Source organism: Geotrypetes seraphini, chromosome 14, assembly GCF_902459505.1.
Source record: "Geotrypetes seraphini chromosome 14, aGeoSer1.1, whole genome shotgun sequence".
Taxonomy (NCBI): domain Eukaryota; kingdom Metazoa; phylum Chordata; class Amphibia; order Gymnophiona; family Dermophiidae; genus Geotrypetes; species Geotrypetes seraphini.
The window spans coordinates 56381797-56402120 of NC_047097.1; the positions used below are offsets into that span (position 1 = coordinate 56381797).

Consider the following 20324-nt stretch of genomic DNA (forward strand, 5'->3'; position numbering starts at 1 on the left):
TATATACTGACTCCAAATATGCTTTCCTTAACTTGCATTCCCATAGGGCCATCTGGAAACATCGAGGTTTCATTATAGCCTCCGGCCGCCTGATCCATCATGCTCCCCTCATTCTTGACCTTCTTGAGGCCGTACAACTACCCTCATGTATTTCTGTTATGCTCTGCCATGCTTACAGACGCGTGATGGACCTTGTCTCTCGTGGCAATGCCCTTGCCGACCGCACAGCCCGAGCTGCCAGTCTCTGCCCCCTCTTTCGGCTCCTCTGTATACAATCATTCCTTTTCTGGATTCCCTTACACCCCAGTACGCTTCTCAGGAACAGACTTGGGCATGCATTATTTTGGGCCAGTCTGTCCTGAAAGGGGGGTGGATACAAAATGCGCCAATTCAAGTGCCAATTCAGACCCACACACTGATACTTCAAACGCAAGCACAACACCCTCATAGTTATTCCTCAACACCTGGCCCTCACGATTGTCAAAAGATGCCATGATCTGGCACACTCTGGAGAACCCGCTATTAAAATTGACTCTCAAGAGACATTTCTTTATCAATCACTTTGATCAGCTAGTCCGGAATATGGTCCGACAGTGTGTTGTTGGTTCTAGAATAAAATTCCCAATCAGATGACTGCCACCTCTTGGATACCAACCTATTGGAACATATCCAATGCAGGTTCTGTCTGTAGATTTTACCCACATGCCCATTTCCCGTTCCCTCAGTCACTTCCTAGTCTTCACAGACACCCTGACTAGATGGGTCAAAGCCTTCCTTACTTGCACTGAACGCGCCAGAGACGTAACCAAACACCTCCTGAATAATTCCGTGCCTTGATCTCCTTGTTTTTATAGGCAGTGACAATGGCCCTGCTTTCATTGCCGATGTTGTCCAACAAATTGCTCAGGCCCTCCAAATTGAATAGAAATTATATGCTGCTTATCATCCTGAGAGCTCTGGTCAGGTCGAAAGAATAAACAGAACTCTTAAGACCCTTCTCACAAAATGAATTGAAGAAACTAATCTGTCCTGGCCTGTCCTGCTGCTTTCTGTTCTTTTTCAGATTAGATGCATCCCATCTAAGCCCCATTTGAGCTCATGTCCGGCCGGCCACCACCCATTGTGAACCCAGATCCTGGTTCCTTTGCTACTCTGGGATCAGATATCCTCCAGTCTTTAGCTAAAGCCCTGTAAGAGCTCCACAAATGGGTCCTGGAAAGGGCCCCACTATCGATAGCTACACAAGTCCATGGGTATGTCCCTGTAAATACAGTATGGCTAAAACTTGGAAGTCAGACCCCCTGAAACTTAGGTGGATAGGTCCTTTTACTGTAATAATTTCTTCTCTTACAGTTGTCAAGGTGTCCGGACATGAAACTTGGTTCCACTACAACACGGATCTTCAGCTGAAGCTTTCTAAGACCTCAAAAGTTCTGAATATTTACCACTGTACTTAGCAGGTGTTCTGAATATAATTCTTTATAAGTGTTTGAGTTTAATTGACTGCCTGTGGTTCACACTGCCTTTAGCAAGTGTCTTGAGTATAACTGTTTGAAGTTTTCTAAGTTGTGCCTGAAAGAAAAATGAGCTTCCTATGTTAGTATATATAGATATGATATTTGTGTTGCCCTCACTTATGTTTCTTTCTTCTGTATTTTGTACTTAACAAGTGCAGTCCCTTTGCCTGATGTTTGTTTGCATGAAGGAGTTAAGTACAGAAAATGTCAAACATTTGAGGGTATTTTCTGTTTTCAACCTACTGGTGATGAAGTTTAAAAGTGGGCGGAAATCTGCATTGATGATGTTGAGGGTCCACTTATCAACTAGACTCTTATTGTAGACCCCACTCGCCCGGTGTCTTTGTATTGTGATACATGTGTGCTATTTGATGTTTCTCAAGGTCATGGTACTACCCCTAATTCAGTTTTGTGTGGCTCCCTAGATTGACAGCGTTATTATAACAAATGTGCTAAGTATATAGGTCTGTATAACCTGATGCCTTTAAGAACTGCCCCTATGAGGAAACCTTCACTAATGGTGGAGCCTGTCCTTTATGAGAAAGAATACCCCGTCTGCCTCCCTTACTATAGGTCCTAGCTCCGGCCCCTTGTGTACTACAGGCTACTGTAATCCCATGGTTTTCACTATCACTGACCCATATAACTGGAATGCCAATGTCCAAGTCCAGAAGGCCAGAGACTGCATGGCATTGTATATTGATGGTAAAAGGTGAGACTCAGGTACTGATGTATATGTCTGAATTGTATCCCGCTCATGTGCTCCTGTCCATCACTCTTTGGTGTTTCCCCAGTTTTATGAAAGTAGATACTAATATCCTGTAATCACTAGAAATCTGTTTATATAGTTTGCTGAAACTATAGGTCAGACTCTTAATGTTAGCAATTATTTTGTATGAGGAGGGACTGGTATGGGAGAACAGTGGCTATGGGAGGCAAAGCAGCTGGACATGTTAAACCTGACTTCACAAACCCTCACTTTTACGTCAGGTCCACGACCTTCACGATGGGCCTTGTGAACCTCCATTGTTGCTTCCCACTGTCTTCAGCGCCCTTCAGACACTGCTTAATGGAACTTCCTATGAATGATGGTCAGCTCCTGATAGTTGATACTGGCTCTGTGATCTGTCTGCCTACTCTTGATTGCCTGCTAACTAGACTGGTACGTGTGCTTCGCATGATTCGTCCCAGCTTCTTCCCGATGGTGAACACCTGGGAGCCCCTGTATTCAACACCAGAGGTCGCCAAAAGCAGTCTACTTCCACCAATTCCCTTAAAATAGGTGAATGGGGTGATGACTGGCCTGCAGAACGGATCATTGCTGCTTATGAACCTGCCACATGGACCGAGGATGACACCTGGGGCTATCGGACCCCAATCTATTTGCTGAACTGCATTATTTGTCTATAAGCTGTACTTGAACTGATAACCAATGAGACCTCCCGAGCTTTGAGTACCATTGGCAGAGCGAATGCTAAAATGCGCACTGCTATTTATCAGAATCGTCTAGCTTTGGACTATTTACTAGCTGCTGTGCCTGTGATAAATTCAACTTCTCCAACTGCTGCCTTGAACTTGAGTAAAGTGATTGAAAACGATGTGGATCGTATCACCAAACTGGCTCATGTTCCTGAGCAGACCTGGCTTGATCTTACTGCAGACTGGATCTCTGGTACCTTCAGCTCCTGGTTGCCCTCTGGTTCAGCACTGAATATCATCTTGCTGGTTGCTGCCCTGTCTTCTCTGCTCCTTTGCTGCCTGCCCTGTGTGGTCCCCATAGCCATAAAGCTGCTCCACTGAACTATGGACTCTGCTGTCAAACGTTCCACTGCTGCATTGACCCTCTCCCAGTATCGTCCCTTACCCACTGGGGACCCCGACTTTCCTGACCCCTAACTTTATTTTGTCAGGCTTGGCTCCTTAGGTACGCCAGCCTGAAAGGGGGGAATGTAGGGTCATGAAATAGTTAACTGTTGTTTAAAATATTGCTCTGGCCTACATAGCTGAAAACAGTGTATAATCTATTGACTGCATCTGCCTAAAATGTATGTCCCTACCTTACCACATTGTAAGCTGAATAGATAAGAGTTTGAGCCATGATGTACCCTGCCCTTCTGTACATTTAACTGTTAGAGTTAGATAAGTGTCCTGCTAGTGACCTGCTAGTGTGAGCTTAGAACCAATGAGTGTTAAGAAAAGTAACACGTGAAAAGCTTTTTCTAGAATTCAGTTGTATAGCCAGAAAAATGAATAAATATCTCTGTAACTTCCTGGTTTCGGCACTTCTGAGCCAGCTTGGAGCTCAGGGGTCCAGCATGCATGCTGTGAATAAAACTTGTACTTCTTCACGCCTCTGACTTTGTGTGTCCAAGTGACCTTTCAGAATGACTCTAAAAACTTCAGCTCTATAGAAAACTGAGAACTGATATTCCTGCGAGCCGGCGTTGGGCGAAAAGGCACTGGTGCATGCATAATACACTTTAAAGTGACAGTACACTTTTGTACTGTCCGAACTGGGCTCCATGGATGACATCACTCATATGTGAGAATATACTGCCTGCTTGTCCTGGGATAAGTAGACAATACACTTACTGCCAGGCCCACCGAGAGACAAAGCCAGGCCAGGAGTATTCGAGCTCCTGACCTCTCCCCCCCCCCCCACCCCCCCTACTTACCTGAGGCAGTAGTTTGAGTGATGATCCTGTATGCTGGGTTATGTTATCGCATTATTGTGTTAACTCTGATCTACCGACTATGGGTCCTTTTTCCTGATATGTCCTCTCTCACCTATGAGGAAACAGGAAGTGCTTCACAGAAGAGGCAGGACAGAGCCGGAAGAAGAACCTGTGGTCAGCAGAGCAGAATTAACACAATAATGTAGCACAGGAGCAGGAGACTGATCCAGCCTTCTGCCTGTTACAGGAATCCAGAAAAAAAGCAGCTTTTCTATAGACAGTGCTGGGCCCCCTTTGGAGGTCAGGCCTAGGGGAATCTTCTCTGTCATGCCACTTGGGGCATTGCCTGCTCCATGTTGTCTCTTGCATTAACAGTTAATATATGGTACTGTAATGCACGTTATCCCCTGGATTCTATAAACGGCATGTAAATTGCCACACGCAAAATTATGCGCTCTCTTGAGATGCACATGCAACTAAAATGGCTAACGTTCATTGACAATATTGTGGATTTGCACATGCATCTTGCTAAGGCTATTTTAGAAAGATCCACATGCAAAATCTTATGGTGTGCAACACAAAAAGGGCTTAGCTATGGGAGGGGCATAGGCGGGTCAGGAGCGCTCACTACAGATGCATGCAGTATTACTGAATATTGAGGATCCATGCCTAGCTTATGTGCCAGGATTCACACCAGGTTTTAGTTGGTGTAAATCCCCATACCCAACATTTGGCTCAGAAATAGCACTCTGCGCAGATTGAATGAATCTAGTCCTAAGTGTAAGAAACAATCTCCCCCCCTCTCAGTTCTCACCCATTCCCTGTTCCATTTCACATTTGTCCATTAACATGGGAATCGGTGCTTATTGTCAAGCTGTTACATTAACTGTTAGTAGTGACCCACACTCGCAGAATATATTAATTCCCCAGTTAAAGTGTTTTAATAAAACTCGATGGGACTATGTGTGCTCCAAGGATTGGATTGGGATAGAAACACAGAAACATAGAAACATGATGGCAGATAAAGGCCAAACGACCTTTCCATCTGCAGCATCCACTATCTCCTCCTCTCCCTATTGGCTAAGGTTCTTAACATTTGCATCTCATCTCCCTATAGGCTAAGGCTCTTTACACGTGCATTGTGAGGTCATAGAACTTTATGATTATAGGCTAAGGCTCTTAACACTTGCATTGTGAGGTCATAGAGCTTTATAGTTATAGAAACATGATGGCAGATAAAGGCCAAATGGCCCATCCATTCTGCCCATCTGGGATGGCTGTATTAGATAGCATCAGTGAAGCCCAGTCACAAAATGAAAGAGTTTAGCTTCCATAGCGTCTCTCACTTACTTGTAGAGCTGAAGAGTGTGACGCTTTCCATTGCGTAAGATTTGATACTTAGGTAAGCCGCAGTATCGATCCATCTCTTCATCATCCTTATACCAGGTCACTTCAGGCACTGGGTACCCTGAAATTTTAAGATGGAAATGCAGCTGGTGACATTTTGCTAAGCTATATAATGTTTTCATAAGATCAGAGTATGAAAAGGAATGAGGTTTGAGGATGGAAGACTTTATAAGCTACGCAATGGCAGCATACAGCACAGAAAACCATAATAGTCGACATCGCAAAAGAAAAATGAAGGTTTTGTATTTAAGAGAAATATACGGCTATATAAAAATTAAGAGATCGATGCAGAATGCCACACGGTACAGTCACTGACCGTAGTTTCTACTGAGAGCTTTCCGCTAAAAGATGGCCACGAGATGCAGTATTCAATGAGGATGCAAATTACTGCTGTGTTAAAATTTTGGCAGTAATCAACCGCTCATTGAAAAATGGCATCCAGTGTGTGAGTGGCGATTGGCTCTGTCATGCACTGACAGATAGAATGACATTTTAAAATAAACAAATTTCCAGCAAGTTTACGCATGGGCCTCCCCCTATCAATAAAAAAAAAATCTGCAGTACCCCCTCAACCTGACCTGACTCCCCCATCCCTGGTGCTTATGTTGATGTTTATTTATGCTTATTTTTAAATTTGATGTACCGCTTGCCCTCACCAGCTCAGAGTGGTTTACAAAATTACAATTGAATCATTTGAGATTGAAAAGAACTCCGTAATGAAAATAGGACAGGCCGAATCCATTAACCCCCAAGAATAACTTTCATCCATACAAGCATTATTTCCCTAACATCTCTACATTTTTAACTTACGTTCCAGAATTCATTCCCTTCCCTACAATAAATCGTAGGCTTTCTGGAGGACATCCTAATTCCCATAACAAAGATGACAATCTAAAGGACAATTGGGTCTTCGTTAAAATCTTAAATATTTTATAGCTGTCTTCTGTCTGAATTCCCTGAATTAAATAAAATAGGTCCCTAGTGGCTTTCCCCACCCCCATCTTATCTCCAAGGCTCCCCCCAGACTCCCATATCTCTAAATGAGGCAGGAGTGATGTCCACTCATTCCTCCTCTAGTACCATCATCTCCAAAATGTCAGCACCCTACCCCACACAGTAAATCCAGGGATGCACTGGGCAGGGCCAGTCTGCTATATAAGAAAAAAAAACTCCCTTATATGACAGACTAGTCCCACCCAGTGTATTCCAAGATGCACTACATCGGGCAGGGTGCAACCATTTTGAAGAGGAAGCAGAAGCGCATAGGTAGGTAGGTTGGCTGGGTACCACCATTTGAAGAGGAAGCACTGGAAGCAGAAGCGAGGAGGTAGGTAGGTTGGCTGGTGAGCTCTCACATCAGCGCACAGCTCTGCATTGCAGCACGGTAGCTGACAAGCTCATTAGCATGCATTTTAATATGTTGTGTATTGCCTACCCTGGAAGTAAACCTCGGTGCAGAAACCCTTTTAGTACTACACTTCTCCCTCTGTATTCGCGGTGGATGCGGGCGGAACATAGCCGTGAATATGGAAACAGCCAGAGTTTTTACTATAGAAACCGCGAATAACATTTCAAAAGTTATTCGCGGTTTTTGGAAACAGGCACTATGTATTACTATTGAAATTCGCTATATCTTAAAACCCTTGACACACCATGCAATAATCAAAGATTGAGGCACAATTAGGGCTTATGGCAGGCAAGCAGCGATTCACAAAGCTGTTAGGGCTTTTAGCAGGCGATTCCTAAAGATTCCTAGCGATTTTCTCCAGGCATGCTGGGAAGCAGTGCTTTTCTCTGTGCACACTGGGAAGCTGGGAAGCAGAGATTTTCAGAGCGAATGTTGGTAAGCGCTAAACTTTATTTATCGGTCCAATAAAAGAAAAAGAATTTTAATCATGATGTAATTTGGGGGGGGGCGGAGTCAACATGCAAAAAATCGCCAATAAGCGAAACCACGAGTGCTGAAACCGCGAATACGGAGGGAGAAGTGTAGTGCATTCTATTTTCAAGTCATACTACAAAAAAATAATTTTAAGAGCATAAAAAGTCATACAACTTAAAAATTATTCACAATAAAAATATGTTAGACATTCTCGCCTGCAGGTCCAACTGAATGGAATAAGCTACCATCATTTTCATCAAGTTCATCATTTTAAGAAACATGATTTATTCTGTAACATGAAATATGATTACTGGCGTTTCATTACGATAGAGGATTATATGTGATATTTTTCTGTATCGTAAAATTTTATGTAGTTTGTAAATTTTTATGTGTGTAAGGTTGTAATCCATCTTGTTAAAGGCGGGCTATAAATAATAGTCTATAGCAGTGGTTCCCAACCCTGTCCTGGAGGACCACCAAGCCCATCGAGTTTTCAGGCTAGCCCTAATGAATATGCATGGAGCAGATTTGCATGCCTGTCACTTCCATTATATGCAAATCTCTCTCATGCATATTCATTAGGACTAGCCTGAAAACCCGATGGGCCTGGTGGTCCTCCAGGGACCCACTGCTCTATAAACTATGCAGTGGCCATTAATGAGCAGGGCAGGTAAACTGCTCATTAACCCCCCTCCCCCTTTTTACAAAACCGTAGCGTGGTTTTTATCGCCACCCTGTGGCAATAACAGCTCCGATGCTCATAGGAATTCCATGAGTTTTGGAGCTATTGCCACAGCGCTAAAAACCATGTTATGGTTTTGTAAAACGGGGGGGGGGGGGAGGGGGGCGGGGTAGTGCACTGCAACCCATAGTAGGTTTCTGCAAAAGCCCTTACTTTAAAAATGCAGGAAGCGGCTATCAGAAGAAAAGCGGTGTGTCTTGAGCCAGTGGCGTTACGAAGGTGAGAGGTGCCCGGGGCGGTGGCACCCCTCCCCTCGTCTCCACCCCCTGCTCCGATCTCCCCTCCTGCATGCGAGTCCCCCCCTTCCCTTCTGCCGCGAGCAACAAGAACTTCAACGTGCTCCTCACGCCCTCCGTCGTCTCTCCCACTGTGCGGCACCCGGAAGTGACGTCAGCGGGAGAGACTGCGCGGTCGCGAGGAGCGCGTTAAAGTGGTTGCTCGCAGTGGTGAACAATTAGAGGTGCGGGGGAAGGGAAGGGGGGGTGCACGTGTGGCGAGGGGAGGAGTGAGAAGAGGCGAGGGCCCCCCCCTTACTAATCCACTGACTTAAGCTACCTGCAGAGTTTCGCTTTCAAAGATCATTTGCCGTTGGTACTGGGGGAAGAAGCTCCCCACCTATGTTGCAGGGACAAGAGCAGAAAAAAGCAGGAGGAAACAGGAACTGAAAATTTTAAAATGAAACCTTCACACATACCTCTAGTGGCCTGCCCTGACCCCATTCCCTAGCACCACCTGTTTACCTTGTAGAAAAAGGAAGGCAATGTTCATAGGGGGTTTCCATGAATTTAGGTTTAAATTGTAAGTTAACCAGGGCTGGAAGTCCCGCTGAGCCAAGTGCTATAGCAAATTTAAGCAGTGAGTAAAGCAGTGCTGATGAGTGATTCATGAAGAAAGTAGGACTGGGGCTGGCTTAACCAGGGACCAGGTGAGGCCCTGGCCCAGGGCATTGGCAATTACCAAATAGGTATACTCAAATATAAACAGATCTGAATATAAACCGAGGTAACCTTCAGAAAATCCCATAGAGGGCGGGAGCCAGCAGGCCTTAAGCATGTGCAGACGCTCAAGGCCCTTCAGCCCAGTACAGAGTGCCGGCGTGGGCTTCCAGAGCATCGGGACTGTAAGTGTAATGTCGGTCTGGGGCAGGGGAGAGCAGGCAGTGAAGAATAGGAGTGCCAGTCATCAGGGGGGGGGGGGGAGATAGCAATGTCAGTCATCGTGGGGATAACAGTGCTGGTCATTGGAGGGGGGGTGGAGGAAAGCAGTGCCAGACATCGGAAAGGGTGGAAAATAGCAACACTGGTCATCGGGTGGGAAGGGGAGGAAAAAAGCACCATCACCGAAAGGAGGCGCAAATATAAATCAAGACCCCCCATTTTTGGGCCCAAAAATCTCGGTTGATATTCGAGTATATATGGTAAGGGCACCAAAATACTCTTGGAGGTTTCCCGGTCTACAGGTTGGGTCTTGTTGTCTCACCCTCCTCTTTAGACCAGTCTCTCCCCCCACCCATCTCATTCCCCCACCAGTGGCAGCAGCATGACATGCTGCCTTTAGCCAGCTCTGGGTCTTCCCTTTGCCGTATTCCACCGTCTCTAATGCCATTTCCTGGGGAGGGAATCAGCAAAGGGAAATCCCTGGGGCTGGTCAAAGGCAACTTGTCATGCTGCTGCTATTGCTGCCAGTTACCATATAAATTTTACAGGACAGCAGAGGAGTGAGAAAGATGAAGGAGCACTGCTCAACCTGGGGGGGAGGGAGGGAGAGAAATGCTGGCCCAAGGGAAAGAGATATGCCTAACCCATGGAGGGCACTGCCAAAGCAAGTTGGCTCAGGGCATCAGTATCCCTTGAGCTTGCCTGGGCAGGACAGCTCTCTTTCTTTAAAGTGTATGGGGTGAATTAATGGACAGTTTCACAAATACAAGCCATACAGGATCTTTAAATCATTATACAGTAGTAGCAAATCACCAAGATCTGATGGTAATCTTTCCATAATTCTAAAAGAGTTCAGATAGAAACTGGCTTGCACACTTTCTACAGGTAATGTGTAAATGTGTAACCTATCATTCAAATCTGCCTCTGTACTTGGCGACTGATGTGTAGCCAATGTAAAACCAGTGTCAGGTCAAAAGCGCGCTGGGGCAAAGGCGCGCGCAAACAATTGAGCGCAGCGCAGAGGCGTCCGCCAAAGAAAATTACTGTCTTTAGGGGCTCCGACGGGGGGGGGGGTGTGGGGGGGGAACCCCCCCACTTTACTTAATACAGCTCATGCCGCGTTGTGGGGGGTTTGGGGTTTTACTGAAAACTTCACTTTTTCCCTGTTTTTAGGGAAAAAGTTAAGTTTCCAGTAAAATGTGGGGGGTTACAATCCCCCAAACCCCCCACAACGCCGCCGCGATCTGTATTAAGTAAAGTGGGGGGGCTCTCCAACAAAACCCCCCGTCGGAGCCCCTAAAAACAGTAATTTTCTTCAGCGCGCACCTCCGTCTTGCGCTCAGTTGTCGGCACGTGCCTTTGTCTTCCGTGATTATGTCTATGAACCGTAAAACCAATATTCAAAAAGGGCTTCAGGAATGATCCATGTAACTACGGACTTATAAGCCTGATGTTGGTGCTAGGTAAATTGATGGAAGCTATTGTTCAAAATAAAATGTACTAGTCATATGGCAAATATGGCTTCCTGGGGAATAACCACCATGGATTTAGAGAAGAGAGGTCATGCCTAGGGTTACCATATGGCTCCAGAAAAAGGAGGACAAATTGAGACATCCAGGTTTTACTTCCATTGCTTTGGTCACCGATATTCACATTAATAGTAGTAGTATCTGGTTAGTGCTGGAGCAGTCCATGAAAAAGCTCAGCTCGTGCTTGGACTTAACTGGGTAGTGGCGATAATCGGTTAAGTAAATGGATAAAGTTAGGGCAGCCTTTTTGGATGGGCCCTTCCATGCACCCCCTCCTTTCTGTGGCTATATAAAAGGTTTCTTTAACCTACCCCTCAGCTCTCCCCTTCCCCCCCCATCCAACATCTCTATGTTTCTCTCCATACATGCAAGAAGCCTGGTTTTGCCTGGCCCTGCACAACAACCTGGAACCATCTAGTAACAGGATCTGAATCCCAAGCAAAAGATACAAGTGGGGAGGATGCATTGACGTCAGGACTTCAGGCAGCCAAAAAACAAAAAAGCAAGAGAATTCAATCACTATACTGACAGCAGTTTGTTGGCCTTGGCCAAGAAACAGATTTATCTATGAAAACACATAAGAAACATTTAAAGGAGAAGGCCTTTTCATAAACCATTTTAGTGCATGTATCCCTTTCACGGTCTGTAAGTGGCAACAGTGTAAGATAAAGGCAATGCAACCTCACAAACCTGTTCTAATTGTAAATTACGTTTATGAGAGTTTATTTTTCATGCTCGAGGAAATAGACATTTTAGCTAGTGAGGTCATCAGCAATAAAGTGCATTTTAAAAAATTGTGTCTCTTTTTAAGTGCAACAGTGCACATCCTGAAGGGTCAGTCCGTTTCTCTATTCATCTCTAGAGGTTTATCCGAGCACACAACATTTGTACGTACTACAATATCCCGATTTTAACAGAATACCAGATATGTAGTTGAAAAGTACAGGCCATGACATGATGATTGTACTTTGTCAGTGGGTGTACACAAAGGTAGAGTTTGGACAAAGCAGAGCATGAGTGGATCACACAAGTATGCATATAGATGATAAAATACTATAATTTGCCGTATACATGACAAATATTGGGGTCGATATTCAAAGTGAGCAGGAGAAGCTGTGTATTGATACACCATCTTGTCCAGTTTGTCTGTCTTGACTAGACTGTAAGCTCTTTTAAGCAGGGACCGTCTCTTCTTCGTTTTGATGTACAGCACTGCATATGTCTTGTAGTGCTTTAGAAATTAATAGTAGTAGTAGTAGAGGTCCCTAACCACTTAAATCACTTTTGTGGGGCTATTCCACGGATATTCAGTGGCACTTAACCCTCTAATGCTGCTGAATATCAGCACTAACCACTGTGGCGGTATAGAAAAAATAAAGTTATTATTATTATTAAAACCATGGCCAGCTAATTCAGACTTGCCAAGTCTCCCGTTTTTGCGGGTCATCTCCCGCACTCTCGTGGGTCAGCCGTGATCTCCCGCGGGAAACCATCTTCACATCATTCTTTAAAGAGAGAAGGAAGAATATGAATGGGATAATCACTAACCCCCAAGCCTTGCATTAAAGAATTGTGATGTAGAAGGACCGAGGTTGAGATACGAACACATGACACCTATTTTTAAAAAGATTGCATTGGTTGCCGATTCTGTTTCATAGCCAATTCAAAGTTTTGAAACTTGTCCAACAAGGTGTTTATGACATCCTGCTGAATTATTTGGCAAAATGCCTAACACTATATACTCCGCCGAGGACGCTGAGGTCACAGAATTGTTGGTTTTTAGACACATCAAAGGGGAATATTTTACGATATTTACGGACCAAAAATTCATGTTTCTCTATAGCTGGAACATTTATGTGGAATGCATTGTCTGGTACCTTACGGTTTTGTAGAAATCTATTGCAACTTAGAAAGTTGTTCAAAGACGTGATATATGATTTTAGCTGCGTGCCAAAAAAAAGACATTGTAAAGACATGGTCATGCATGGGATATATAGGAGAAGTGTTTGAGAGTTCAGATGGAAGACAGCGGCAAGAGATGAACTGATGTTGAGTTGTATTTGGAAAACTATTGTGCACATCTGCTGGGAGGATGTGTCTAAACTAAGCAGTACTTTCCAGAATTCATTTCAAATGCTCCTGCCTAGCTTTCAAGATCATTCACGGCATCCTTCCGCCCCTAATCCCTCTATCCTTCCTCGCCCTGACGCCTGCTACCACCAGATCAGCCCACAGACATAAACTATCTTTCCCCTCTCTACACGGCATCCTCCACGCAGGTCAACTGGGAAGATCCCTCCTCTCCAAAATCACGGGCCTTTGGAACGATCTCACTGTCCCGCTGCGGAACCTGGGCTCCCTCCTACTATTCCGAAAACAACTGAAAACCTGGCTTTTCTCTAGCATATAACATCTCTCCTCCTGTTTACATCCCCTCTTTTTATATGCTTTTGTAAATCCTTTTCCTGTCTCTTCCTATATTTTTAAGCTTTGTAAACCGTGTCGAGCTCCACTTCCGTGGAGATGATGCGGTATATAAACTTAAGGCTTAGTTTAGTTTAGTTTAGATGGGCCATTTTTGTCTTTATCTGCCATCACTTACCATGCTCCTATGACAGTCCGAGGTTGGCACTACTGTGAAATTCTTCCAAACATAATTCTGCTGGCCATAAAGGATAACACCAGGGCACAATGAGAAAGTGAAAGATATCGAGAAAACTGTGAAGCAGGCACATGATTATTTAGAAGATTTAGAAAAGTACAGTCACCAAAACAATTTACGTTTGCAGAAATACCAGCCAGCATCATACAGGAATCTGGTTGACCTGCTTGACAAATTAGTTAGTCATTTAGGTACTATTGACTCGTGCTCGAGTCCTAGTGACTCGATGAATTACAGATTTAAAAAGAGATTGGTTTTCTGCTAGTCCTGTAAATCCTCCCACATCATCCTCATGGTTGTTTTCAACATTTCCAGCCATCTGATTGAAGGTCGCCCTCTTCAACTGGTTCCTTCGATCTTCTCAAACATAATGTCCTTCTCCAATAATCTTTCTCTTCTGACAGTTTGACCAAAATAAGACAGTCATAACTTCATCATTTCGAGTGAAATAGCCGATTTGATCTCTTCCAGAATCAATTTGTCAGTTTTTCTGGTGGTTCACGGTACGCATAAAATCCTTCTCCAACACCAAAGCTCAAATGAGTCAATCTTCTTTCTGTCTTGTTTCCGTGGAGGGGCATAATCAAAAAAAGCGTCTAAGTCCCCTTTTGGCCTAAGTCCTTAAACGTTCAACGCAGAAGCAGGGAAAGTGTCCATAACCAAACCAAACGTCCTTTGTTTGATTATGGCCTTCCTCTGCCTAAACGTCCAATCACCACTACGTCTAAAAGTACACCCACACCACGTCTACACTTTTCAGCCATAATGAAACAAAAAAACGCCTAAGCCCCAAACGTCCAACAGAAGGGCTTTTAGGCGAAGGAGGAGCAGGCAGTTCGGGTAGAGGAGTGATGGCATCATGGTAGGGGAGATGAGGCATCTCTCCTGCCGCGATGCTTGCGGTGGGTAGGTTGCCGGGCCGCTGAACTGATGGCGCCAGCGGTCATCAGCTCAGCGGCCCCTTTTTCGGCACTTAGACCTGGTTTGACTACGTCTAAGTCAAAAAGGTCTAAGTGCCGACTAAGCAACCTGTTAATGTTTTAGTTATACCTGTTGTACGCCTAGGTGTAGGTCGGCCCACCTCCCGCCCACTGCCCGCCCTTTCCCCTCCTCTAAACACACCTCTTTTCTCTCTGTGCATTTAGTGGCAGGGGAAAGGCCTAAGTTGGTTTTAGATACGTCTAAAAACCAGCTTTGGTTATGGGTACTTGGACGATCAGGCTTTTTGATCGTCCAAGTAGCCATTTAGGACACTTTTTAGACTTTTATTTTTTTATTATTATTACCCCCGTATTGTCCAGCTTTCTCATCCATAATTGACCACTGAGAAAATGAGTGCGTGGACAAGTCTGATCTTCGTTTGAAGTGTTATTTCCTTGCCTTTGAATACTTTGTCAAGAGCTTTCATTGAAGAGCAACCCAGTGTATTCTGTGGAGTATTTCTTCCCCGCTAGTTGCTTCTTTGTTTTTGAAAGAGCCCAGGAGATTGAAATCCTTTACAACTTCTTTTCTATTGCCTTCAAGCTCAAAATCCTCATCATGTTTCATGTTCATGATCTTTGTCTTGTTTATATTAATTTCTAATCCCATGTTATGACTTTCGGCTTTGACTTTTCTCAGTAGTTACAGCATGTATTCTTTGCTGCTGGTGATGAACATTGTAATCTGCACAGCACAGGTTGTTTATATTTTGGCCACCAACCCTCTTCTTCCAAATTTGCATTTCTGAGGATAGCTTCACCATAAAGGTTGAACAGATAAGGTGACAAGATGCTTGAGAAATAGCTGATTAAAAAACTCAAACTCACAGTAAACCTAATCTGAAAGGCTGATAAAAAAAATGTTGTTAAGAACAGAATTACTATTCGTGTAGATAGACATGGTTTGGTAGGGTAGAGCCAACATGGATTTAACAAAGGGAAATCTTGCTGTAGTAATATGTTGGGGGGTTTTTAGGGTGTAAACAAACAAAGGTCTGTGCCATTACTTGGCAGCTTTTCCTCTAATGTTAGTACCACGAGACTACCTCTAAGGGTCAATGGCATCATTTTAAACCCAGGCCCAGGTACTAGACACCCGGAAACCCCTGGTAGGAGCTGAGGACCATTGGGGGAGTGGGCTTCTATGGAGCATTGAGGGTATCAGGAGATGGAGTCTTCCATCTATGGGGTGTGGGGGTGGCATAGAGCTCTAGCTACTGCTTTGTCATGTTGTTTTACGACTGTGATACATTTCGGTGTTGGAGGTGAAGAAGATAGCACCTCTGAAGATCCATGGATGTGGGACATGCTCAGTGGTAGCCGTTAAACCTGTAATTCCCTCTTAATACTGGTCAGTAAATAAAATGTTGAGTTTAAAATGCTGGTATGGTTCACCTGTCTAACTTATAGCGTTTTTCAGTTGTCAGTGCATCAGGGAAATATCATACACTTGCACCAGCTGCCACAGGTTTTCATCGGCTATAGGTTGTAACTAAATTCCAAACAAAGTCACATCACTGAATTGCTCAGGAAAGTGCTGTGGCATATGTAGGAACTTCCTTCTAGGAAGGACAATGCCACAAAGCCCCCCAAGGAACAGAGGCTTATTTGTCTAATCTCCTGCAACCTTTAATTCTCCCCTCTCAGCTGCTCTTAGGGCTAACAATAAATCACTGTGTTTAGCAAACCCAGATCCCTGCTGGGAGATTCTGGCTCTGGGCTCTTGGAGTTTGCCACTATTGGAGCAATTGTAATGCAACACCGATGCATCTACATACATTGTTGAGGGATATGTGTCACAGATTAGCAGAAGATTATTAATAAACAACCGGCTGACCTGAAATTAACCTAGACAGCATTCCAAAGGATATTCAAGCATAGCCATGATTTCCAGTGCAGATATGTTAAAGCAGCCTAAGAGTATTAGGGCTCCTTTGGTTTAAGGCACGTAATAGTGCGTGCTATTTTGCCGGCCGCACTAGCTGCTACCGCCTCCTCTTGAACAGGTGGTAGTTTTTCGGCTAGCGCGGGGGTTAGCGCGCGCTAAAAAGTTGCGTGCGATAAAGCCGCTAACGCGGCTTCGTAAAAGGAGCCCTTAGTGGTTTTCAAGCACAAGTACTGTCAGCTTGACTATATAGTGCTATCAAGTATAGCTAAGTGCTTTACTAGTAATTAGTACTTTAAGTTAATCAGAGTTAACTGCAATTAATGCTTAATTATCAATCGCAATTAAAAATGCACGGTCGAGTCACATTATTATGACCACCTGCTAATATCCAGAAAGACCACCTCTGGCTGCATGGACAGCAGCCAAACACCATGGGAGCGACTCAGTAAGATGCCGGATGGTTGCTGGAGGTATCTGGAGCCATGCAGTCTGCAATGCGTCTGACCATGCTGATGGGTGCATGGTGGTGGATCTAGTCATTGAACATGTTGATTGAGGTGGTCCCAAATGTGCTCAATTGGGTTAAGCTCTGGGAAATTCTGCGGCCGTGGAAGTAGCTTGGTCATGCTCTGCAAACTACTCGCAAGCAATTCTAGTGGTATGACATGTCGCATTGTCCTTTTGAAAGATCCCGTCAACGTGTACAGGTGTACTTGATCAGCAAGAATGGAGAGATACCCATATTGGTTGAGAGTGCCTTTGAGAGGTATCAAGGGACCCAGACCATAATACTGCCGCCACCAGCTTGCATACGTCCAACAATGGTTGCAGTTTCACACCTAACATGCAAACATCCACCCGTTCGATGGAGCTTAAAATGTGACTCATCAGAGAAGGCAACCCTCTGCCAGTGGGTGCAAGTCCAATGTTGGCACTCCTGTGCAAATTGCAGCCATTTTTTGCAATGAACCTTATAATGCAACTTATAATGAAAAATTGAAAGAGTTGGGGTAACTTAAATGATAGTTTTTGGTTGGAATCTTTATGCCAGATTTATAAATTTGAAAATATTAGTTCTTTACAGCTGGGACACCATAGCAAATTTAAAGAAATTTGGGGCCCGTTAACAAAATATTGTAAGACTTAAATGTTAATTATTAGCAGTATTTCCCTTTGAAAATTGCTGTACATATCCAGGAGTGGGGGGTGGTGGTAAATTGCTTTAGATTATTTGTTGGAATAGAGTGTATTATGTTATGTTACTTGATTATTCATCTGTTTGCACTATGTATTTGATTTCAAAAATGAATAAAGAATTTATTTAAAAAAAAAAAATACTTTTTTTTTTTTTTTTTAAATAATTTTGTGATATACAAAGTTGTTGACAATAATGACCAAAGTAATTGAGAGACATCTAAGTGACAAATAAAACCTATTGAGATTTGAGGCTGCCTTCCTTGTTTGTTTTCACTACCCTTTGATCACTTGACCAGTTAAATATACATTTTTTAATGCTTGCTGTAATTTACCTTACCCCTTATCAACTGTTCTCAGGCTTTTCTCTGGTAGTCATATTTCTCTTGTTGTATATACCATTTTCTTTTATTTTTACATTTTATGATGGATCAATATGTCTGATTACTATGACTCATTATTAGAACACATCTCCTGTTGGGTGTACACCCTTTTCTTGAACTAATGTATTCTCATCTTTGTCCTTTTTATGCATTTATTCCTTTGTGATTATTCTTTCATTGTGGATGCACTTCATATTTGTTAATGCTATTGTTATCCTGTGTTCTTTTGAACACCCATATTGTTGGCTTTATATTTCTTCTCATATATAAAATCAATAAAACTTTTTGAACATAAAAAAGATAGTTTAATTTCACGTTGGCTTTTTATTCATCACTGACTTTCAGATTTGACATTAGGGACTGGCTTCTGCATGTAAATAGCTTGTCTCTGAACAAGATATTCTGTAAACTGACTCCCAGCTCTTATAAGTTGCATCATAGGTCTGTCCTACAAATGTTAGTGGAGACCGCAGATGTCACCCCCCTCCCCCCACCCTTCTTTCCTTTTTTTGTTAGCTGACATCATGGTTTCTGTGTGATCAGCCCTGCTTCCAGAGCCAGGCAAACATCGGCCCCGTAGAATCCTAGTCATAACTCCTGACTGACACTATACCTCCTGCTGTCTTAAGGATTTCTCTTTACAAGAACAATCATTGCAATGCAAATTGCTGGAACCAGCAAACCTTTGAGCGTCGCCTGGCTTTGCCTTTTTGCACGTGTCATGGCACTGCCTGAAGTTATGCGCCTAGATCACGGCACCCATCCAATCTAGGTGCCTAACTTAATTTTTCAATTAGACTTAATTGGTGTTGATCACTGAAAAGTGCCATTAAAAAAAAAATGAATGATCTGGTTGGTGACTAACTCAGTAGGCGCCTACTCCGAGGTGCCCAGCAGAAAGTAGGGGTGGTTAGGGGTGGATTTTGGCCATGGTTTTGGCCAAGAAAACCCTGGCATAAATGGGAGTACGCCTAAGGTTTCAATGCTTACCAGCACCTAAGACCACTTCTCCTCCCCTTTTAGAAAAGCACGTTAGTGTTTTTAGCACTAGCTGCGGCGGTAACAGCTCTGACGCTTATAGGAATTCTAAGCATCGGCGCTGTTACTGTCGCGACCCTCTTCGTTTCCCCCTCGCCACACTCGTGCCCTCCCTTCCCACCCCTGTACCTCTTCAAATCTTTGCCAGCGCGGCCTTCACATCTCTGGCCTGCTGTTTCCCCTGCTGGCTTTCCCTCTGACATCATTTCCTGGCCCCATGACCCGGAAGTGATTTCAGAAGGAGCCAAACCAGTGCAAGCAACAGGCTAGAGTAGTCGCTCGCGCTGGCAAAGATTTTAAAGAGGTATGGGGCGGGGAAGGGGGGCACGAGTGTGGCATGGAGGGGGCAGAGAGGTGCTGGCACCTGGGCTGGTCCGCCCTCTTACCCCCCTCCTTACTATGCCACTGGTCTCTATCCATCCTCCTTACTTCCATTGCTTTCAATGGAAGTAAAACCTGGATACCTCAATCCGTCCTCTTTTATCTGGAGCCATATGATAACCCTAACTGTGCTGGTTTGCAGACCTTTACTTTAACTCCTACAGCAGCCACCTCTGCACAAACATTTCAGACAGGGCATCAACAGCCGTAGTCATGCTGAAGGAGTCTGAGACTGGTTTTCCTAAGTGTTGAACTAAGTTTTCTCTTTAATAAAATGCTGAATTATGTTTAGCTGCAGACCTAACTTATCTGATGTTCTAGCCTGCCTGCACTGGGTGTTAGCTTGGACATTCAAACTTCTTATGGCTATCTCAGCAAAAACGACATGTAACAGAAAGACTGCAGGGCTTAGATAAGTGACCTGCTAATGACCTGCTAGTGTGAGCACCAATGATTGTTAAGAAAAGTAACACGTGAAAAGTTTTTTCTAGAATTCAGTTGTATAGCCAGAAGAATGTATAAATATCTCTGTAACTTCCTGTTTTCGGGACTTCTGAAGCCAGCTTGGAGCTCAGGAGTCACATATGTATGCTAATAAACATCTGTGCTTTCTTCAAGTCTCTAAGTTTTGTGGCTGCCCAAAGGGAACTTTCAATGCCACTGACTTCATGTCAGATAAGTCTGAGCAAATTGTTTCATGTTTGTTTAGGCCGGATGCACTCAGTGGTTCTTTCTATTTTGGATCTATCGGAAGATACTTAAGTTATTGATGCCACAGAAACACAGATGGAAGATTTGTTTCCTAAGGAAGAAGGGGACAATTCTGTCACTGAGAGCCACAACATAGGCGCTTCAATGCTGCGCACTGAGCTCTCATTCTATAACATCA

The 20324-nt window shown here is 44.0% G+C and overlaps 1 protein-coding gene across 4 annotated transcripts in view; it reads right to left on the bottom strand.

Moving 5' to 3' along the window:
• The window catches only part of ALPK3 (alpha kinase 3), a 103055-nt gene that overhangs the window by 54110 nt on the left and 28621 nt on the right, over positions 1–20324 (bottom strand). For 3 of the 4 annotated variants that reach the window (XM_033920652.1, XM_033920650.1, XM_033920651.1), the window contains one exon: positions 5543–5660. In XM_033920652.1, coding sequence (XP_033776543.1) covers positions 5543–5660 — 118 coding nt within the window. Of the gene's footprint in view, positions 1–5542; positions 5661–8376; positions 8448–20324 lie in introns of those variants that run through there. The other variant, XM_033920653.1, reaches the window with a different exon arrangement.